Source organism: Lithobates pipiens, unplaced genomic scaffold (genome assembly GCF_037356315.1).
Source record: "Lithobates pipiens isolate NorthernLeopardFrog02 unplaced genomic scaffold, aLitPip1_a1.2 Scaffold_8, whole genome shotgun sequence".
NCBI lineage: Eukaryota > Metazoa > Chordata > Amphibia > Anura > Ranidae > Lithobates > Lithobates pipiens.
Window position 1 is genome coordinate 416,243,035 of NW_027507903.1, and position 24,928 is coordinate 416,267,962.

Genomic DNA, 24,928 nt, shown 5'->3' on the forward strand with positions numbered 1-24,928 from the left:
ATCTAATTTCAATTTTATTTATTTCCTAAAATAAATAAACATAATAATAATAATAAAATTGCAATAGGATATTTCCTGAGTTGGTGGATGAAGTTCACATTATGGCCAGAAGAGGGCAGCCTTGGCATATTTCGAATTTTACAGCTAGATCAGTTCTAGCTAAGCCTGCTCTCTCCTCCCCCTGGCTCAGTGATTCACCCTCCCATCTTTCCCCAAAAGATGAATAAATATGAAATATGAAAAGATATCTCTGCTGTTGTTTCAAACCTCCTTCTGATGATGCTAGTTCTCTGTCTGTCAGTCTAATTCTCTAATTGCCTCACATTTTTGCTGCTATTGTTATTAGTTTGTGTTTTTGTCTTTTTTTTACCACAGTCAGATTTTTTCATTTCTTCACTTAAAAAAATTAAACTAGCAATGCATTTATTAGGCATATGACACTATTCTGATGTTTACAGGTGCAGCTTTATATAGTTTAGGGATGCCAGGTATTGGTTTTACTTTATGGTCTGTGTATGTTTCAGGATAAGTTGAGCCTAAACAAGGAATTTAAATCATGAAAAAACAATCAGCGCTCACATGTATAATACAAAACAAACTAATTGCAAGCTGAACACCTAAAGGAGCAATACAAAAAACACCTAAACAAGGAATTGTTGGTCTCTGGATTCTGTTTCTTCTTTGTACTTAGTTAACCTAATTAGAACATGCAACTCTCTATCTTGTGGCTATCATACATATTGGGGGTAAAGTAAATACTTGATACATGTTCCTGACATAAACCCACTTCTTATTGTAGCAAATATAGTATTACTGATAAGTAATACTGGGCTCCAATCACAAAGCGGCATTGTTCCCCTTAAAACATGTGGCAAAATACTTTTCAGCGTTTTTCAAAATACCTTTCGGCGTTTATTTTGTCATTCACAAAAAATAGTTATTTTATGAAGTCTTGCAGTATTTTAGTATTTATGTACATTGATAAATAGGGAGGGGCAGCCACCTGCTCCTTAACAACCACTAAACATTATGGTTATTAAGGAGGGTGTCCTTAACAAGCGATGAGTCATCAGCTGTCCATGGACAGCTGAATCTATGAAAAAGAATTATCGCAATTAAAAAAAACTAATTTTAAGGGGAGCACCACACCAAATTTTTTTTTTAAAACTACGTGGGTTCCCTCCAAAACCCATACCACAATGCAGCCTGGCAGGTTAGGAAAGAGAGGGGATGAGTGAGCGCCCCCCTCCTGAACCATACCAGGCCACATGCCGTTAACATGGGGGGTTGCTTTGAGGCAGGGAGGCTCTGCCCCCCCCAAATCACCTTGTCCCCATGTTGATAGGGACAAGGGCCTCTTCCCCACGTTGATGGGGACAAGGGCCTCTACCATGGCAGGTGGTTGTGGGAGTCTGCAGGTGAGGGGCTTAAACAAGGGGACACCCAGATCCCACCCCCCATATGTGAATGAGAAGGGATACATAGTACCCCTACTCATTCACAAAAAAAGGGTAGTGTAAATAAAGACAATAGACAGTTTTTGAAAAGTCCTTTATTTAGAAAATAAAAATATGAAAAAATGTCCCCTGGTGTAGATCCATTGTCATTCACATCACAACACCTGCTGCCACCGCTGACCCCCAAAAAAAAGGTCCATTCGCAACCGAAGGCTCCCACCCCCTTGTGACATCACAGCCACCTGCCCACTGCCCATGTACGAGCCATGCTGCCACTTCTGAATGGTCCTGCAGCCTTCTGGGATCTATGATATGTTCCAGAAGGTTGCAGAGGAAGGGGGAGTTTGGCTTTCCAGTTTCAATTTAATGATGTGAGGAAAAATTTAAGGTACATATGATTTTGTCCTAATAACCTAATAATCATTAGGCCTAGGCTTCTCAACTGTGATGCGTGCTTGAATCAGCTCCAATCTGTGTTTTACAAAGATCAGTTCATTTCTGAATAGCACCTGGGTTCCCTTAAAAAGCTATAGCCATATTTAACTAGTGTTTTTTGAGTCAGCTTTTTTATTTAAGAAAATAATGCAAAAAGAATGCTGATATTTGTGACAATAATGTTGAAGCAATTAGAGAAAGGCTACCCCAATATCACACTAAATAGTATTCTTCCCAAAATATTTGTACTTAGGGAAGTAGCTGTCCGTACATACTTCTTACAGACATCAAATAATAACTTTTTTATTAGAAAATGTGATTTTATTATCTAAAATGTATGTCCTAATTTAATCTTATAGCTGCAAGGGTCTTCCATTTTCACAGTTAAACACCATCCACACTCTCCTACCATTCATCTAAAATCATGTTAATGGTACAACTATTAACCTACGATACCATAATAGGTAGGTTATATTCAACCTAAAACGTGTTGCTCTTTTGGACTTCCCTTGAGTGACTGTATAAAACATGAATGCTGATGTTTTTAATACATAAGCACCTCACTTGTCTTATGATTAGACAATGACGGAGCACTGTGTTGTTAAAGTGATCACTGTTCTCTTACCTCTTGCCATAATGTTTGACGTTAGACTGGCAAATGTTTTGCAAAGAAATAGAGCTCTGATTGGTAGAGAGTGTTGCCCCTCACTTTACTTGTATGAATGCTACTGTGCTGGAAAGTTTAGGAAACTGATATCAACACAGATACAGGTATTTAGTAGACATGTGCATTCATTTTCGTCCGAATGCATTTTCGTCTGAATTTCAGGTATTTTCATTTTCATTTTCGTTTTGACAAATGATAACGAAAGCGCAGAATCCGAAAAACGAAAGATCCGACATAAATAAATGCTTTATTTTCATTTTCGTTGTTACAACAGTTCGATATAGAATAGGAGATTCGACGTGACTCTGACAATAACAATCTGTGTCTATTGAACCTGTGGTCTAATGTACCTAACCTTAGCTCTATTAGTCCAAGATTATATAGAGCAAAGATTTGACAGAGAGAAAATATTCTACATAGAGAGAAAAGATTCGACATAGAGAAAAGATTCTGGAATTGGATGGGGGAAGTAAAATAAAAATAATGATGATGATGAATGTTATTGGCTGATTGTAACCAAATAGGAGGAGCAGGAAAATAGCTAGAACTAAGTACACACGTACAGCCAACTGACTTTCACTTACGATTGCTAGCAGAGACACACACTGAATCATTTCAGAACACATTAATCTTAGCTGGTCCATTTCAATTGTCACTTGTCAGAGAACCCGAATTATTAAGCATAAGCACAGCAGCATAACAATAGTGAAGCAAGCTACAGTTCAGCTTAGCTGTTTCCTAATAATCTGCTATTGTGTTAGTGTGAGAACCTTATAGTGATACTAGTGTTGCTGCTAGTGTTGTTGTGATAGCCTCAGAGGCTGTCTGTGCTGTGGGGGGGATTTATTATTATAGAATTTTGTTACCTGTCTGATCAGTGACCACTATCACCAGTCCACCAGTTTCTTTTTGAACAAGTATATAATATATATACAGAAACACTTGTAGATGGCCCAGGAAAGTCCTCCAATGCCTCCATGTCGCTCTCACAATGGGTTGCCGCCATATTCGTTATTATCAGTCACTCACTATCTGACATCTGACACTGTGAGACTTAGACCATTGATTCAACATGAACAACGGAGATTCGACAAAGCAAGGAAAAAAACACACGCGTTTATAATAATATTCGACGGAGCATCGAAACTGTACGACGCTGCAATCATATAGGCTATATAGAATTTAGCAGCTCCGTTGAATCTTCTTTATACATTCGACAGACACCATAAGCCTTCAAAGACAGATTTAACCGTAATTCATGTGGATTTTCGGACTAATGCAATTTTTGAACGAAAAACAAAATAAATAAAAATGAATTTCGGGAGTAACTAAAAAATTTTATTTTTTGGACGAAAACGAAATTCCGAAATGCAATATTTCACTCTGCACATGTCTAGCATTTAGTATATGCATAAATATATACATTTTAATTAAATATACAACAGAATTAAATGTTGTGTTTTTTAACCACTACAATACAGGGCACTTTCGTCCCCTTCCTTCCCAGCCCAATTTTCAGCTTTCATCGCTCTAGCGCTTTCAGTGACAATTGCGCGGTCATGCTACACTGTATCCAAATGAAATTTTTATCATTTTGTTCGCACAAATAGAGATTTATTTTGGTGGTATTTATTCACGACTCCGTTTTTTATTTTTTGCGATATAGGCGCAAAAAAGCGGAAATTTGGAAAAAAAACAATATTTTCTTTTTTCTATTTTAAAAGAAATCCAATAAAATCAAATTTTGTCATAAATTTAAGCCAAAATGTATTCTGCTATATGTTTTTGGTAAAAAAAATTCCGTTAAGTGTATAATAATTGGTTTGTGTGATCACGGACATATGTACGCAAATGATCATGTACATATGTGTGCAGGTGATCACGTACATATGTGTTCACATAATCATTGGGACAAGTGATTTTAGTGGGACATATGTGGGGGACATGTTTTTATTATTAGGGACATGTGTTTTTATTTTTTGGGGACATGTATGTTTTGGGGACATGTGTGTTATGGGGACATATGTGGGGACTGTGTTTACACTGTGTGGTGTGTTGTGTGTTTACACTAGACTGAAGATCAGTGAGTAAAAAGCTGTAAAAAACAGCTCATACTCACTGATCATCAGCCGGCTGCAGCAATCCGCTCTCCTCTCCTCAGCGATGACTTTTGTGTGAGGAGAGGAGGAGTAGATTGCCTAGCAACCGGCTGTTTGTTTACATCACATGACGGCCGTGATTGGACACGGCCGTCATGTGATCAGGAGGGCCAATCACAGAGCCCTCCTGCCGATCTGAGATGCGCCGTGTCCCGGTGACACGGCGCATCGGGATCGCGCCGCTGCGCGGGCACGCGCGCGCGCGATCCCGCTCCTCCTGATGGATGTTCCTGAACGTCCTATCAGGAGTAGACGGCTCCCACCCAGCCGTATATGTGCATTGGCCGGGTGGGAAGTGGTTAAAGCTTACATAGAGTATAGTTTTACCTTGTTTCGATAATTTGTTTTCTTGCATCTAAGAAAAACTATTGTTGAGCAGAGATATTAACTTTAAATAATTTACCTGACTAGTGCATAATGCTTCTAGTAGCCATTAATACGTTTGTATGAAATGACATACAAATGAACAACTACAAGAAAACACTAAAGCTTTGTTGAGTACACACATTTAAATCGTGTGTACACATGTAAATTTGGTCAAGCACTGTATTATATGACTATAAAATATTAGAATATTATAATTATGTATGTGACCATCATGAAATAGAATACAAACTATGCAGGATCCATACAAAAAAAGCTGCAAAATTTAAAGACTAGAAGTCTAATCCAAAAAACCATGTTAAAAATGTTTGAAGTTTGTACATAAGGACAACCACCCTGCAATAAATCAACAGTACACAACAGTACACATACGACAAAAAAAAAAAAAGAAGGCTGAGTATTGAGAACTTATAGTTTATAATACTCTAGCAAAACATTTGTTTAATTCTTTATGCTTATTTTGCTATCAAAACTTACGCTCAAAAGATCATGTAGTTTTATGTAATATAAATTGTCATTCAAACACAAATATGATCTTATTGGAGGGTTACTAAACATGAGCTGCTGTACTACTTCTTTTTCAGCAATGCAGATGACTGTTTTTACACTGTAGGTATAATGCATTTCTTTGTAAATAGAAAAATGTAAGTTAATCTTTAAAAATAAAAGAGCATGCAATACCTATTTTATTTCATGTTCCAATTATACAAAGCATATTTTTATGGGAACTAGTTCAGATTGGGAATCTAAAAATAAAAGTTAATACTGCAATTGCAGGAACAGATTCACAGGATGCAATCACTGTGTTTAAAATGTATTATTACATGTTATTTTATACATAGATAAGAAAGGGGTGGTGTGAGATGTTATTAAAAATGAACAAATAGAAATATATTATTAAAAGCTAACAAATAGGAATATATTATTAAAAGCTAGTGAATAGAACAATTGCAAATATAAAACCTTGAGAGGGGAGGGAGGCATAAAGGCAGAGAGACCTAGCAGAAGATGTGCCTGTGTATTGGGTGAAGGTTACAGAACACATTTCAACAGCGTGAATAAAATTGAGTTTCTTGTGCTTAACTGAACAATACAGTGAAAGTCCATGTCAGTATACATATATAATAGTGTTAAAGAAGGAATTGGAATATTTACTAATTTCCTGCATTATATTGGAGGGTGCAGTTCATATTATTGGCCAGAAGAGGTCAGGCTTGGTATGCTTAGCTTCACAGCTAAATCAGTTCTGGCTAAACCTGCTCTCTCCTCCCCCTGGCTCAGTGATTCACCCTCCCATCTTTCCCCACACACAAAGAGGAGCTGCTGTGCAGAAAAGACAATGCCGTGGACATGTTTTTCTATGGATGGATTATTATTTCAATGGCAAGCAGAGCATTTTGACAACTAAAGGCATTGTGGATTACATAGTATCTATGTTCTATCAAATACCAAGGAAACATTGTAAGATATGGACATCAGAGACTGCTGTCTGTGTTGGAAATGGCAAGTAGCTTTCTCCCTTCTCCTTTGTAGCTGGGGCTGGGTCTCTGGGCAGCTTCGTTATTCTATTGTGGAGGAGTCTGATCCAGGGACATGGGTAGGAAATGTAGCTCAGGATCTGGGCATAAAACGTGCAGAGATTGCTCAGCGCAGATTACATTTATCATCTGAGAAATACCAAAAATATTTTACTGTAAATAAGGAAAATGGAGGCTTGACTATTAATGACAGGATTGATAGAGAGATCCTGTGTGGATCCAGTGTGAGCTGTGTGCTGCATTTAGAGGTGGTTGCTGAAAATCCTTTGGAGATTTTTAATCTAGACATAGAGATTCAGGATATCAATGATAATGTCCCCACTTTCCAAAATAATGATCATATTATTAAAATTTCAGAACTGGTGAAAAGTCCTGGTATTCAGTTTGCCTTAGAAATAGCAAAAGATTTGGATGTTGGTGTTAATAGTGTTAGTCAGTACACATTAAACACAAATCCTTACTTTTCTTTATCCCTAAAAAAACGTATAGATGGCACTCTCATCCCTCAGCTGATATTAGAGAAGGTGTTAGATAGGGAAGAAAAACGAGAACACAATCTTATTCTCACTGCTATAGATGGTGGAGAACCAGCTAGATCAGGAACATGTCATATCACAATAAAAGTGTTAGATATTAATGATAATCCACCAGTTTTTGACCAATCAATTTATAAAATTAAGATGAAGGAAAATCTCCCTTTAAATACAGTTGTATTTTCATTAAATGCAACAGATCTGGATGAGGGGGCAAATGGAGAAATTCAGTATTATTTTGATGGTCACACTTCTGACTCCTCAAGGCAGTTATTTGATTTGAACCAGCATAGTGGAGAAATCTTTATAAAAGGAAATATTGATTATGAAGAGTTGCATCTTCATGAATTATCAATTAAAGCAGAAGATAAAGGATTGCCCAGCCTGATAGGGAATTGTCTGGTTCAGGTGGAAATAGAAGATGTCAATGATAATTACCCAGAAATTTCTTTCACCTCCTTGATAAATGAGATTCCAGAAAATATACAAATAGGAACAAATGTGGGATTAATTAATGTGAGAGATAACGATTCTGGGAAAAATGGAGAAATACAGTTGGATATCTCTCCAGAATTACCATTCAAGATCAGAGCAGTTAAAAATCGTTACTCACTGATCACTGATGGAAATCTGGATAGAGAAAAAAACTCCCAATATACTATTGAACTGACAGCTACTGATTTAGGGTCTCCGGCTCTGTCCAATAACACGATTGTTATTCTCAGGGTTTCTGATGTTAATGATAATGCACCAACATTTACACAATCTACCTATAATGCCTTCATTAAGGAGAACAGTGACCCAGGGACTCTTCTATGTACAGTGTCTGCTACTGATGCAGATGAGGGGGTTAACTCTGATCTGGTTTATTCTATAGTAGAGACCCAGATAGATGGATCCTCTGTATCCTCTTTTGTTTACATAAATTCTAATACTGGTGATATATATGCTCAGCGTTCCTTTGACTATGAACACATTCAGACTCTGCAAATCACCATAAAAGTAGAGGATTCTGGATCTCCAAAGTTATTTTCTACTGTCCCTGTCTTTATATTCATATTGGATACAAATGACAACTCCCCCACCCTGCTGTATCCGGAACACTCTGAGGATCTCATTGTCCAAGAGAGGATCCCAAAATCTACAAGTGCTGGATATCTGGTGACAAAACTGACTGCAGTGGATCTGGACTCTGGTCACAATGCCTGGTTGGCCTTTAATCTCATTGACCCTGATAGTTCTTCTCTATTCCAAGTGTCTAAACATACAGGAGAGGTCAGGACTATACAAGGATTTCAGGAATCAGAAAATACAGAGCAGCAACTTATCATCTCTATCAGTGATCATGGGGATCCCCCATTATCTACCACTGTCACTGTATTTGTCAGTATAGCAGATGAGGTTGTAGTAGAAAGACCAAAATCAGGAAATTTCCTCATAAACTCCAAACCCCCATCAGATATGACATTATATTTAATTGTTTCTCTTGTGGCTATCAGTTTGGTTTCCCTTGTGACTTTCATTATATTACTGGTGAAATGTCTGAGGAAAGAAAGTTATAGTAGCAGTTGCTGTTATCTGAATGGGTCTGACACCAAACCATACATGGATCAGTACCAGCCGGCTCTTTTCCTGAACACAGATGGAACCCTAAAATACATGGAGGTCAGGATGGTTCCTCCAGGGGGACAAGGACAATTTTACCAAACTAATGTGCCCCCAGCCCCACAACAGAGGGATTCAGCATTTCTGCAGTCTTTGGATTTTCCCCAACTAAAAGATTTTGTGAAGGACAATGATAGTGCATTAGATGCAAGCTGTTTGAATGATCCAAACAAGGTGAGAAACAAAATTTTTTCCTTAGTTCTTGTAGTGCTCATTAGGTTTGTTAGGCTTTTTTCAAGAAATATGCATATGCTCCTTAGCATAACCATCATCATTTTGTGTTTTTTTTTTTTTGTTTTTTTTTTAGTTGATAGCTTCTAATGCAAAATTGTGGGTACATGTGGGTAATTATCAATGCTGAATGTCAAAATCCAATAATGGAACAACTCCACTGTGTCTCACAATGCAGTGTGGTCAGCTTCTGATTGATGCATCCCTGCATTGTTGGGTATATGATGAGGGCATGTGTTTGTATACAGAATTTGAAAGGCTTATAATCATGCTATTACTGCATTAAAACTTGCTAGTAGTATCTAAACAAATTACTTGCTTCCATTTTTTTTCCACATGTGATTAGCTTATAATTCTGAAAGGGTGAGGAAACACTTTAAAATTACCATCTGCCTAATGCATTTGCCTTTTGGTCTGTTAAACGGACCAATGAAAGAGTTTTGTTAAATACCTGTTGGTCTTGCCAGAAATCTTGTGAGCTTAACTTCCTGTGTTTTACAGCCTGTGCTGAAGGTTATCATTTGCATTTTTCACAGCTATCTTTGAGGAATGCATAACCACATCCTCTATGTTATGGGGGAGAGATGAGGGTGGCATCCTGTAGTCTTACCCTGTCTTTGTTGTCCTGATACAGGAATGTAAGTGTGTTATCTCCAAAGTTTGCCCTCCTCCAACTCTGAATTATCTATGATCCATCCTACCCACCTGGGCATACTCACAAGAGTTACATCATACTTGGGTTCATTCTTGTTAGGACATAGCTGGAGTATACACTACTGTACAGGCCGCCTGTGCTGTATTGTTCACAGAAAGTAAAAACCTGCTAAAAGCAGAAAGCAGCAAATTTTCAAGGAGAGAATCACACTTGTGTACATAAGTAAAAACTCAAGACTCAAGCTTTTAGGTGCATTTTATGTCCATTTACCTGCATTTTTATGCACTTTTTTTTCTTACATATTATGTTTTCAAGACGCTGTACAGGCCAATCATCTGCCAGCCATCAGTTTGTATTGCTTTTCTTTTTCTGTTGCAATGATTTACTGTGTGTTTTGCTGGGTTCATTTGAATTTTTGTGCGTAGCAATGTGGAAAAATGTAGACACATTGCAATTTAACATGGCAGAAAGCTGTGTTGAAGTGTGAACTAAGGACATAGAAAGCCACTGTATTCTGTGTGCCCTTATAGCAAGCTGTTTTTTTTCTTCTACACAAAAACAGAGCTCTCCGTATAACATGTGAACTAGCCCTAAATAGGAAATTCAGTAGTCACAACATATTACTAAGTCAAAAGATAATTTTGGAAAAATTATGTGTGACAATTAAGACATACGCCAATCAGCCATAACATTATGACCACCCACCTAATTTTTAGTAGGTCCCCTTTTTGCCGCCAAAACAGCCCTGACCCATCAAGGGGTGGACACCACTGTACAAAGCATCACAATGTCTCTGTCAGCTTTCCTTCTTCCCACATTGCATCCTGGTGCCATCTCTTCCTCAGGTAAGTGATGCATATACACCCAGCCATCCACATGATGTAAAATGTAAAAACAAGTAATTCATCATACCAGACCAACTTATTCTATTGCTCTGTGGTATAGTTCTAATGCTCATGCATCCATTGTAGGTGCTATTGGCTGTGGACATGGGTCAGCATGGGCACCTTGACTGGTGTGAGGCTACACAGCTCCATATGCAACACACTGAACAGCACTGTGTGTTCTGCCACCATTCTACCAGAATCAGTATTAACTTTTCCAGCAATTTGAGCTATAGTAGCTGTTCTGTTATTCTGGACTACATGGGTCACCTTTCCCTCTCTACATTCATCAAAGAGCCTTGGCCAGTCATGACCTTGCTTCTGGTTAACCATTTTTCCTTCCTTGGACCACTTTTGATAGGTCCTGACAACTGCAGACCCAGAATATCCCACAAAAGCTGCAGTTTTGGAGTTGCTCCGGCCCAGTCCTCTAGCCATTGCAATTTGGTCCATGTCAAAGTCTCTCAAATCCTTACAGTTGCCCATTTTTTCTGCTTTTAACACATCAACTTCAGGGACAACATGTTCATTTACTCCCTAACATACCCCACACACTTTTAGATACATTGTAACAAGTTATGTGTGAGTGAAGTAGCGCTAGTTAAACCAATATACTAAACAGGTGAATAAATAGCTGACCAATTATCAACAAGACATATACCGTATTTGCCGGCGTATAAGGCGGCTGGGCATATAAGACGACCCCCTAATCTTCCATTTATAATGTTGGATTTGTGCTATACTTGCCGTATAAGACGACCCCCTTCCGACCAGTCTGTCAGCCTGCTCGATGTAACAGTTAACACTGTCTCACAGTATACATACATTATACCTCGCTGAGCTCAATCACGGCGAGCAATGTATTCTATTCATGAATACAAAGCCTGCTCGGATTGGCAGGGGCTGTAACATCATCAGCCCGCGCCTCTTTCAAAGCCAATCGGAGCAGGCTACCGTATGGCCTGCTCGGATTGGCAGAGGTGGTTACTCCAATCCGAGCAGGCTTTGTATTCACTAATAGAATACATCGCATGCCAGGATTGGCTCAGCGGTGTATACTGTATACAGTATTACCGCACATTTATTGCGAGCATCCAGTAGGCTGTCATCCAGCGGGCGGCTTGCATAGAAAATGACCCCTGCTTTATACCCGGCGTATAAGACGACCCCCGATTTTTGGCCGTTTTCTTTTAGTGTAAAAGGTCGTCTTATACGCCGGCAATACGGTACATATCCATAAACAAGGATAAGTAAGTTCAAAGAAGTGACAGAACTGTGGTTTATATTTATTTTATCAATTTGATCTATATGATCCTTGTTTTTGGATGATATGCCAATTTTTGCACAAGGCACTGAACTTTATTTATAGTGCATTTATAGTGCAATTTTAGAGAATTAGTTCACTATTTTATTGCTGCTTTATTGGACTATTCATATATATATATATATATATATATATATATATATATATATATATATATTTTTTTTTTTTGATTGCTCACCACTGGGGGAGGATTCTATCAAGCTATATGTGGTTTTTGTACATTCCAAAGTAGACTGCTGAATTTGCCTTTTGCTTGACTCCTACATCTGTCCTGTCCTGTCCCCCGTCCCCCCCCCCCCCCCCGCCCACACCCCCACCCTTATTTTTTCCCTCTATAGGAAAAGAGTGCTATTATTGCAGGACTATTTGGAGACAGAACTCTGCTTTCTTTCAATTTTCTTTTGATTGCTCATATTCTTTGGATTATATTTCACCTATATTGCACTTTATATTTTACCAATATTGCACTTTATTCATTTTTTTTTCCCTTCATATTAGGATTTATTGCATTTTTACCTATACTGATTTAGATCACGTGTTGTGGAATTACCACTTCTTTGAACTTACTTATCACTGTTTATGGATACATATATTTCTTGTTGTTAATTGGTCAGTTATTTACTCACCTGTTATATTTTTTTAACTACCGCTACTTCACTTTTTATATACAGTTTTTATGGGTGTTGGTAACACTTTAGAAGTTTAGCTGCTTTTTATTCCCATTTAGCACTTTATCTATATATTTGTAATTACCTCTTATTCAGTACAGATTGCTTTGTTAGTGCATTAGTACACACCTTCTGATAATTGTAACAAGATAATCAATGCTATTAATTTTGCTTGTCAGTGGTCATAATGTTATGATTGATCAATGTATTCTCCTTTTTATTAGTGCTGTACATTTACTTTTTGTTTGTCTTACTTTGCCAAATAGAGTTTTTTTGGAAGTACCGTATATACTCGAGTATAGGCCGACCCGAATATAAGCCGAGGCCCCCAATTTACCCCCAAAAAAACTGGCAAACTTATTGACTCGTGTATAAGCCGAGGGTGAGACATGCCTGTCCATCCCTGTGTGTGTGTCCGTCCATCCCTGTGTGTCCGTCCATCCCTGTGTGTCCGTCCATCCCTGTGTGTCCGTCCATCCATCCCTGTGTGTGTGTGTGTCCATCCATCCATCCATCCCTGTGTGTGTGTGTCTCCATCCATCCATCCATCCATCCCTGTGTGTGTGTGTCTCCATCCATCCATCCATCCATCCCTGTGTGTGTGTGTCTCCATCCATCCATCCATCCATCCCTGTGTGTGTCTCCATCCATCCGTGTGTGTGTGTGTGTGTGTGTGTGTGTGTGTGTGTGTGTCCAGCCTACCTTTGTCCCGAGCCTCCGTCCCGTGCCTTGCCTCCGTCCCGTGCCGTGCCTTGCCTTGCATCCGTCCCGTGTCGTGCCTTGCCTTGCCCCCGTCCCGTCCCGTCCCGTCCCGTGCCGTGCCATGCCTTGCCTTGCCTCCGTCCCGTGCCCTCTTCGTCGGCGGCCATTGTAAAATTCAAAAGCTGCGCCGCCGCCTTCGCCTGTGATAGGCGGAACACTGAATTTCCCAGCAGCCTGTGTTCCGCCTATCACAGACGTCGTATCATCCTCGTCCGTAGTACGAGGATGATACGATGTCCGTGATAGGCGGAACACAGGCTGCTGGGAAATTCAGTGTTCCGCCTATCACAGGCGAAGGCGGAGCCGGAGGCGCGGCTTTTGAATAGAATGGCCGCTGTCTGTCTGCTCGACACGCTGATCGAGCGGGCAGACAGCGATGACTCGAGTATAAGCCGAGGGGGGCACTTTCAGCCTCAAAAAAGAGGCTGAAAATCTCGGCTTATACTCGAGTATATACGGTAATCTTTGGCTCACTTTAATTTCATTGTGTTTTTATTTTTTAATTAGTTATAGAACAGGGTATTTATCATACAAACAAAGCTGAAAAGTAGAAGTGTTGGAGGTAATCTAATCCAAATCATATTTATTTTTCACTTGTTCAATTTTTATTAGCAGTAATGTTATTGTAATGATGATCACAGCAAATGTACAATGCGTAAACCACGGCTGAGATCAGGGTTGTCTGTCTGTGGTTAGAATTAGAACAAATATTACTGCATTTAATGATTCGCCACTGTTATTGTTCGTTTTTAATTGCATTTACATATACAGTAATACTTCGGATTGCGAATAACACGGTTTAGCGTTTTGCAAGACAAGCTATTATTTTTTTCAAATTGTGACTCAGTTTTCAAGCGTTGTCTCACAAAACGAACAGGATTCTCTGGGGTGTGCAGTACAGCATTTGTCCAGAGGTTGGGGGGGGGGGGGGGGGGCGATGACATTCAGAACCATTTGGAGCCGCTCTGAAACCCTTGGAAAAACTCGGAAACGCTCTGTTCCCGAGTGTCTCCGGGCCTCTCTGAGTGTTTCCAAATATCCCCCGCAACTCTGGCCACATGCAGTACTGCATACACTAGCAGTGCCACTGGAATGGATTATCTGACTTTCCATTACTTCCTATGGGGAAACATGCTTTGATATACGAGTGCTTGGGTTACAAGCATTCTTCTGGAACAAATTATGCTCGTAATCCAAGGTACAACTGTATTAACTAAAGGGAATTACTATACTTGGACTTGTATCCAGATAGAGATAACTCCGGGTATGATTTGTACTCTATATACTTATGTTAATATTCCAAGTAAATCTCAATGTATGCAGGGAAACATTCACTTTAACATGACACTTTTATTTTGCTGTATGATTTTGGTTTCTTAACAAGTTGCTGACCGCCGGCCGACGGCCAGGCGGCGCACCTATTGTGGCGGGAGGCCGTCATACGACGGCCTCCCGTTTAAACAGGGAATGCGCGCGATCGTGCGCGCGCATCCCTGTTTCTTCGGTGGCGGCGTGTCACGGAGACACCGCTCGCCACCGAAGGGGGTGAACAGCCATTCGTTATGGCTGTTTACCACGTGATCGGCCGTGATGAAGTCACGGCCGATCACAGATGGTCACACCCCGAAGGTGCACGGCGCATGCGTGCGATCGCGAGAGCGCTGCGCGTGCACGTCGGTGGCGGCGTGTTCCCCGGGAATACTGCTCGTCACCGACGCTGGTAAACAGCCATTGGCCGGCTGTTTCCCCACGTGTTTGGCTGTGATCCTTTCACAGCCGATCACAAAAATGTAAACAAACTGCGGTAACGGGATGTTACCGGGTTCTCCTCCTCACACACCGATCGTGTGCGAGGAGGAGATTGCGGTAACATCTCGTTACCGCATACAGTGTACACCAATCATACTGATTGCCCCCCCCCCCAATAAAGAGGACCTGTCACCACCCCTCATAGTACCTGTCAATCACAGTCCATCAGAGTACCTGTCACAGTCCATCAGAGTATTTGAGTACCTGTCACAGCACATCAGAGTACCCGAGTACCTGTCACAGCCCATCAGAGTACCTGTCAGCCCATCAGAGTACCCGAGTACCTGTCACAGTTCATCTGAGTACCCGAGTACCTGTCACAGCCCATCAGAGTACCCGAGTACCTGTCACAGCCCATCAGAGTACCCGAGTACCTGTCACGGCACATCAGAGTACCCGAGTACCTGTTACGGCACATCAGAGTACCCGAGTACCTGTCACGGCACATCAGGGTACCCGAGTACCTGTCACGGCCCATCAGAGTACCCGAGTACCTGTCACCAGGCCATCAGAGTACCCGAGTATCTGTCACCGGGCCATCAGAGTACCCGAGTACCTGTCACCAGGCCATCAGAGTACCCGAGTACCTGCCACCAGGCCATCAGAGTACCCGAGTACCTGCCACCAGACCATCAGAGTACCCGAGTACCTGTCACCAGACCATCAGAGTACCCAAGTACCTGTCACCAGACCATCAGAGTACCCGAGTACCTGTCAACAGACCATCAGAGTACCCGAGTACCTGTCACCAGGCCATCAGAGTACCCGAGTACCTGTCACCAGGCCATCAGAGTACCCATGTACCTATCTCCAGCCCATGTCTCATAGAATATACGTTGGGGTGTTTGCTTTCCAAAATGGGGTCATTTTGTGGGTAATTTCACTGTCCTGGTGGTCCAGGACCTTCAAAAGTGTGATGGGTAGGAATGAAATGAGATGTGTCATTTATGCTCCTAGAACGCGTGAACGTACTACTTCAATGTTCCGCCTCTCTATGTGGCCAGGCTGTGTAAAAGTCCTACACATGTGGTATCGCCATACTCGGGAGGAGTAGCAGAATGTATTTTGGGGTGTAATTTTTGCTATATACATGCTATGTGTTAGAAATATCTTATAAATTGACAATTTTGTGTAAAAAAAAAATGCGTTTTAATTTTTTTCCACATATTCCAAAAACTTCTGGAAAAAAATGAACCGTTCAAAAGACTCATTATGCCTCACAGATTATACGTTGGGGTGTTTGCTTTCCAAAATGGGGTAATTTTATGGGAAATTCCATTGTCCTGGTACTCCAGGGCCTTCAAAAATGTAATAGGTGGTTGAGAAATGAGATGCGTAATTTTTGCTCGTAGAACGTCTGAAGGTACTACTTCAATGTTAGTGCTCTGTATGTGGCCAGGCTGTGTAAAAGTCCTACACATGTGGTATCACCGTACTCGGGAAGAGTAGCAGAATGTATTTTGGGGTGTAATTTGTTGTATGCATATGCTGTGTGTGAGAAATAACCTGATAATATGACAATTTAGTAAAAAAAAATAAAAAAAAATAAAAAATCTTCATTTTGCAAAGAATTGTGGAAAAAAATGACAACTTAAAAAAACTCACCATGCTACTTACTTAATACCTTGGGATGTCTACTTTGTAAAAAGGGGTCATTTGGGGGGTATTTGTACTTTCCTGACTTGTTAGTGTCTCAAGAAATGAGGTACACCTGATGTACTGAAGGCCTGATCAGAAGTGATCAATTTTCAGTGATTGGCACCATAGTTTGTAGACTCTATAACTTTCACAAAGACCAAATAATATATACTAATGTGGGTTATTTTTACCAAAGATATGTAGCAGTATAAATTTTGGCCAAAATTTATGAAGAAAAATTGCTAATTAGCAAAAATGTATGACAGAAACGAAGAAAAAGGCATTTTTTTCACAAAATTTACGTTTTATTTTATTTATAGCACAAAAAATAAAAAACCCACTAGTGATTAAATACCACTAAAAGAAAGCTCTATTTGTGTGGAAAAAAGGACGCAAGTTTCATATGGATACAGTGTAGGATGACTGAGTAATTGTCATTCAAACTGTGAGAGCGCTGAAAGCTGAAAATTGGTCTGGTCAGGAAGGGGGTGTAACTGCACTGTATTGAGGTGGTTAAAGTATATGTTTGTAACTAGGCAACCTACCCTAAAACAGGACTAGCTTTTTGATTATATCTATGTCACAGTAAAAGGTTTTCTACCTTTTTTTAGCGCACAAAAGTTAGTAGAACTCTAATGTACATGTCTGTGACAATTACAAACTGATGAAAAATATGTTTACAAATTAGCGTAAATGCGCCATAGGTGCACGCATTATTTACAACATTGAATAGGTAACAGAGATTGAGGTTATACACTCAATATATAAGAATAAACAATGTTTGTTTTTTCTTCTTCATTTCTAGCATAACATTTGATTAGCAGTGAGTTGGCAGACCCTGAGGTTTTATTGTTTTTTTTACTAATATTTTACCAACACATCCACATATCTAACGTACTGTATACCAACATATCAAATTGTAGCTTTTAAACAAACCTCAAAGCAAAAATAAGTTAAAATTGAAAGATAAAATATATATTTTTTTTTTGCTGCAATATTCACCTTTAGTCCAGAAATTTTCTTTGCAGTCATTTTTTTTTTTTACCACTTATGTCCTCAATATGATAGCCGGCATATTTCATCCTATTTCCTAAGAGCCGTGTCAACCCACAAACCATCAAAGCCTGTACAGCACAGTGATAAGCCCATTTCCCTGTCACTCTGCTTTTACTTCCAATAAGAATGCGTATTGCTGTTTCCTCTCCTGCTGTACAGTTACAGCAAAAAGCTGATATCATGTAAAATTCACTGTATAAAAAAAAAGTAAGAAACAATATATTAATGACTGTAGCGCTGCATTCATTCATGCCTTTTATATATTTGCCTGCAGTTCAGTTTTAAACTATTGAAAATCGTTTTGATGTATTTTCACCACACTACTTTTTCAGCACTGGGTTTAACCGGACGGTTGTGATACACTACATACATAATACATAACTTTCAGAATATTATGCAATCATCAAAAATAATATTTTTTTTTATGTATTACAGCATATAAGGCAAATAGTGTCAAAAAAGGAATTGCCATTTCTTAACATTAAATTGGTGGGTGAGGTTTACATTTTTGGCCAGAAGAGGGCAGGATTAGCACATTTACCAGCACAGCTAGATCTATTCAGGCTCCCGCTGCACTCTCCTCCCCCTGGCTCAGTGATTCACCCTCCCATATTTCCAAACACACAAAGAAGGGCTGCTGTACAGAAAATACAATGCCGTGGACATGTTTTTCTCTGGATGGATTATTTTCTCAATGTTAAGAAGAGAATTTTGACAGCTACTGGCATTGGGGATTACACAGAATCTATGTTCAATACAATTCCAAGGAAACCCTGTAAGATATGGACATCAGAGACTGCTGTCTGTGTTGGAAATGGCAAGTAGCTTTCTCCCTTCTCCTTTGTAGCTGGGGCTGGGTCTCTGGGCAGCTTCGTTATTCTATTGTGGAGGAGTCTGATCCAGGGACATGGGTAGGAAATGTAGCTCAGGATCTGGGCATAAAACGTGCAGAGATTGCTCAGCGCAGATTACATTTATCATCTGAGAAATACCAAAAATATTTTACTGTAAATAAGGAAAATGGAGCTTTGGCTATTAATGACAGGATTGATAGAGAGATCCTATGTGGATCCAGTGTGAGCTGTGTGCTGCGTTTAGAGGTGGTTGCTGAAAATCCTTTGGAGCATTTCATTATAAACATAGAGATTCAGGATATTAATGATAATTCTCCAATATTCTTAACCAATGTGTATCTTATAGAAATTACAGAAATATTCACAAGTGCTGGTACTCAGTTTGCCTTAGAAATTGCAAAAGATCTAGATGTTGGTGTTAATGGTGTTAGTCAGTACATATTAAGCACAAATCCTTATTTCTCATTGTCTGTAAAGAATCGTTTAGATGGCACTCTCATCCCTCAGCTGATATTAGAGAAGGTGTTAGATAGGGAGGAGAAACAAGAACACAATCTTATTCTCACTGCTATAGATGGTGGAGAACCAGCTAGATCAGGAACATGTCATATCACAATAAAAGTGTTAGATATTAACGATAATCCACCAATTTTTGATCAATCAGTTTATAAGATTAAAATGAAGGAAAATCTCCCTTTAAATACTATTGTGCTATCATTAAATGCAACAGATCTGGATGAGGGGGCAAATGGAGAAATTCAGTATTATTTTGATAGTCACACTTCTGACTCCTCAAGACAGTTATTTGATTTAATCCAGCATAGAGGAGAAATCTTTACTAAAGGATATGTGGATTATGAAGAGTTACATTTCCATGAATTATCAATAAAAGCAGAAGATAAAGGATTACCCAGACTGATAGGGAATTGTCTGGTTCAGGTAGAAATAGAAGATGTCAATGATAATGCCCCAGAAATGTCCTTCTCTTCTTTGATGAATGAAATTCCAGAAAATATTCCACTAGGAACAACTATTGGAATAATTAATGTGGAAGACAGGGATTCAGGAAAAAATGGTGAAATACAATTGGATATGTCACCAAATTTACCTTTTAGGATCAGCGCAGTTAAAAATTATTATTCACTCGTCACAGATGGGAATATGGATAGAGAAAAAATAGCCCAATACATTATTGAGCTGACAGCTTCTGATTTAGGCTCTCCAGTGCTGTCTGCTAAGATGACTGTTATTCTCAGGGTTTCTGATGTTAATGATAATGCACCAACATTTATACAATCTACCTATAATGCCTTCATTAAGGAGAACAGTGACCCAGGGACTCTTCTATGTACAGTGTCTGCTACTGATGCAGATGAGGGAGTTAACTCTGATCTGGTTTATTCTATAGTAGAGACCCAGATAGATGGATCCTCTGTATCCTCTTTTGTTTACATTAATTCTAATACTGGTGATATATATGCTCAGCGTTCCTTTGACTATGAGCACATTCAGACTCTACAAATCACCATAAAAGTTGAGGATTCTGGATCTCCAAAGTTATTTTCCACTGTCCCTGTCTTTATATTCATATTGGATACAAATGACAACTCCCCCACCCTGCTGTATCCGGAACACTCTGAGGATCTCATTGTCCAAGAGAGGATCCCAAAATCTACAAGTGCTGGATATCTGGTGACAAAACTGACTGCAGTGGATCTGGACTCTGGTCACAATGCCTGGTTGGCCTTTAACCTCATTGATCCTGCCAGTTCTTTAATATTCCAAGTGTCTAAACTTACAGGAGAGGTCAGGACTATACAAGGATTTCAGGAAGCAGAAAATACAGAACAACAACTTATCATCTCTATCAGTGATCATGGGGATCCTCCATTATCTACTACTATTACTGTACTTATTAGTATAGTAGATGATGTTGTAGTAGAGAAACCCAGATCTGGGGATTTTCTCACAAACGCCAAACCACCATCAGATATGACTTTATATTTAATTATTTCTCTTGTGGCTATCAGCATAGTTTCCCTTATTACATTCATTATACTACTGGTGAGATGTCTGAGAAAGGAAAGTTATGGTTATAGTAGCAGTTGTTGTTATCTTAGTGGATCTGACACCAAATCATACATGGATCAGTACCAGCCGGCTCTTTTCCTGAACACAGATGGAACTCTAAAATACATGGAGGTCAGGATGGTTCCTCCAGGAGTACAGGGACAATGTTACCAAACTAATGTGCCCCCAGCCCCACAACAGAGGGATTCAGCTTTTCTGCAGTCTCTGGATTTTCCCCAGCTACGGGAACTAGTTAAAGACAATGATAGCACATCGGACACCAGCTGCTTTAATGATCCAAGCAAGGTGAGTTATATTTTAAACCTACTTTATTTTTCTTGTATCCATTTAATATGTAAAAATAATCATTTGAAGTAACATATGCTGATTTCTGCTTTGAAACTGCTTGGACTGTCCAGGGAAAGTGAAATATGAATTCTCACATTTTAAATGACATAGGAGCACCTGCACTGTACTGCATTGGGGGGTTATGGAATTGTATTCTGTATATATATATATATATATATATATATATACATATATATATATATATATATATATATATATATATATATATATATACACATATATATATATATATATATATATATATATATATATATATATATATATATATATATATATATATATATATATATATATATATATATATATATATACATATATATATATATATATATATATATATATATATATATATACATATATATATATATATATATATATATGAAATGTGGCAATTTAATTTCCGGAAAGCCCGCAGCGTAGCACTATGATGAGTCACACAGCCATACGCACGCGAAGGAATTCTGATATGTTACAAATTGCACTCACCTGGGTCACAGACCAGTTAGCTCAGTTTTTATGGATTAGTGGAAGTAATAATGCCTGTGCATTGCCTGTTGGCAGAAAATGAGTGACAGAAATCTGAAGCAGTGGAATAACATAAAATTTTGCATAAAAATTGACAAAAGTGCAAATAAAAATGTAGCTGTGTTACAACAGTCTTATGGTGACCATTTCATGAAGAAATCAAGAAGCTGGAGAAGAAAGGAGGAGGGGATCTAAAGTACACAGAATGTCTCTCTCAGGCTCGTGCATGAGATATGTAAATCGCCTGTCACTCACAGCAAGGGGGGAAAACAGACTCCTATTTCTCTGTCTGTCCATTTTTATCTCACCGAAAAAAGATAAGAGCTGGATTAACTCTTTGTGGCAAGACTGGGCACAGATGAAATCCTATACTTTACAAGGTGCAAGCCTTAATAACATTTTTGTTTTCGGGTTAACATCCACCTTAACCTCTCAACACTGGCACCTCCTGGCCCTTTAAGAGTTTTATGATGGCGATCGCGTTAACCTGAAAACAGCTTGAGGTCACAAGCTTTTGGTTGGGTGCTAGTAACTGTGTTGGGAGCATGCACCGCACATGCTCTCGCACACCTTTATGGACAACCACTCATGCAAATATGTGGCCCCTCTGCACAAAGAACCAGGTGCCAAGAGGCCACATATTTGCATGCGTGCGGCCAACACAAGGAGTTAATGGAAAACATATGAAAAGCCCCCCCCCCCCAAAGCACCTTGTTGGGAACAAATTCCCCACGGACAGCTGAATCTGTAAAAAATATTTATCGGCAAAAAAAATCTGAAAAAAAAACAAGAGAGAGAGGCACCATGCCAGCAATTGTTTTTAAAATGACGTGGGTTCCCTCCAAAATTCCTATCAGACCCTTATCCAAGCATGCAGCCGGTCAGGTCATGAAAGGGAGGGGGCGAGCGAGCGCCCACCACCAGAACCATACTAGGCCACATGCCCATAACATTGTTTCTTTGGGGCAGGGAGTCTCTGCCCCCCCAAAGCACCTTGTCCCCATGTTGATAGGGACAAGGGCTGCTTCCTCGCATTGATGGGGACAAGGGCCTCTACCATGGCAGGTGGTTGTGGGGGTCTGCGAGTGAGGGGCTTAAACAAGGGGGCCCCCAGATTCCACTCCCCCTACATAGTACCCCTATTCATTCACAAAAAATGGTGTAGTGTAAATAAAGACACTAGACACTAGTGTAAATAAAAAAAAAAGACAGTTTTTGAAAATTCCTTTATTTAAAAATTTAAAATAACAAAAACATGTCCCTGCAGTGTAGAACCATTGTCATTCACGCCACGACGCCTGCTGCCACTGCTGACCCCCAAAAAAAAGGTCCGCTCACACCGAAGGCTCCCCTTGTGACGTCATCAGACATGCACACACTTACTGTGCGCAGCCAGCTCTGATTCCTTGTGGCTTCACAGCCACCTGCCCACTGCGCATGTAAGAGCCATGCTGCCACTTCTGAATGGTCCTGCAGCCTTCTGGGATCTATGAAATGTTCCAGAAGGTTGAGGAGAAAGGGGTAGTTTGGCTTGCCAGTTTCATTTTAATGAAGTGAGGAAAAATGTAAGGTACATATGATTTTGTCCTAATAACCTGATAATCATTAGGCCTAGGCTTCTCAACTGTGACGCATGCTTGAATCAGCTCCAATCTGTGTTTTACAAAGATCAGTTAATTTCTGATTAGCACCTGGTTTCTCTTAAAAAGCTATGGCCATATTTAACTAGTGTTTTTTGAGTCAGCTTTTTTATTGAAGAAAATAATGCAAAAAGAATGCTGGTATTTATGACAATAATGGTGAAGCCATTAGAGAAAGAAAAGCTACCCCAATATCACACTAAACAGTACTCTTCCCAAAATATTTGTACTTAGGGAAGTAGCTGTCCATATATACTTCTTACAGACATCAAATAATAACTTTTACTTTTTTTTATTATTAAGTTAGAAAATTTGATTTTATTATCTAAAATGTATGTCCTAATTTAACCTTATAGCTGCAAGGGTCTTCCATTTTCACAGTTAAACACTATCCACACTCTCCTACCATTACTCTAAAATCATGTTAATGGTACAACCATTAACCTATGATACCATAATAGGTAGGTTATATTCAGCCTAAAATGTGTTGCTCTTTTGGACTTCCCTTGAGTGACTGCATAAAACATGACTGCTGTCACACAACACCTACCACAAGTCATTAGCCATGTTTATGCTAAACGCAGCCAAACAATGTATCCCAACCAAATGGAATTCTAACCAGGTACCCACAATCAAAGAATGGCTCTGCAGAATCAATAATTCGGCATCAATGGAAGAGCTGATACACATTGCTCGTGACACAACATCAAAATTTAGCTCGAAATGGGCCTGTTGGATCCACTTCAAAACCACCTCAACGTACACTAGCTTCTTTAACGGTCCACCTTAAACCCTGATTGTTTAATAGACACAACAGACGTTCTGCCTTTCCCGTGATAGTAGGACCTACAGCTCCCCCCCCACAAAACTATTGACTACTTGATGCAACCCCGGGAGGCAAATTCACCTCCCTCTCCTTCTTTTCCCCTATAAGTACTCTTTCTCTCCCACTATCTCTATATCCCCTGGCTATCCTCACCCACCCTCCCTGCCTCTTTTCTCTTGACCCCACTCTTCTGAACATATGATCTCTTTACTCTACCCGTCCATTATTATCCCCAGCCATTACCTTCCATAGGACCCCAGAGTCCACGATAGACCATACAGCAATTGAAGACTCGGCTCACACCAACCTTGGTGGAGTAATATTATTAATTTTCCGAAAGCTGCAGATAATGTTTTCCCCATAAACTAATTTGCGCATGGACCAGGGGGCATCTTATATGTGTTTGAGAGTGTGACTGAATGTAAACTCCTTGACTCTGCATTATAATGGTATGCTAACAAAGTCTACTAACCTTCCTTAAGACAGTCCCCTGAACCGAGCCTAAAATCTAAGAATTTACATTTACACCGGGTCCAAACTGTACAAAACAAGCTCGTTTGTGATAAATATGGCTATGTTGACCGGTTTTTGATGTTTTTTGTTTATTTTTCTTCTTAGTTTTGCCAATGATCTCTCGCTGTTTACATTCGGAAGAGATTTGTCTGTACTTATCTTTTTTCTCCTGTACGGAAATAAACTTCAATAAAATTTTCTTTAAAACAAAAAAAAAAAAAACATGACTGCTGATGTTTTTGATACATAAGCACCTCACTTGTCTT

General features: G+C 39.5%; 1 protein-coding gene across 19 annotated transcripts in view; it reads left to right on the forward strand.

The window, feature by feature from the left end:
- The window catches only part of LOC143964452 (protocadherin gamma-C5-like), a 568,154-nt gene that overhangs the window by 306,609 nt on the left and 236,617 nt on the right, over positions 1–24,928 (forward strand). Inside the window, exon 1 of one of the 19 annotated variants that reach the window (XM_077474196.1) lies at positions 18,502–21,095. The exons of the other annotated variants lie outside the window; for them this stretch is intronic. Within the exon in view, the coding sequence (XP_077330322.1) occupies positions 18,648–21,095 (2,448 nt within the window). The 5' untranslated portion in view covers positions 18,502–18,647. Of the gene's footprint in view, positions 1–18,501; positions 21,096–24,928 lie in introns of those variants that run through there. 19 annotated transcript variants of the gene reach the window in all.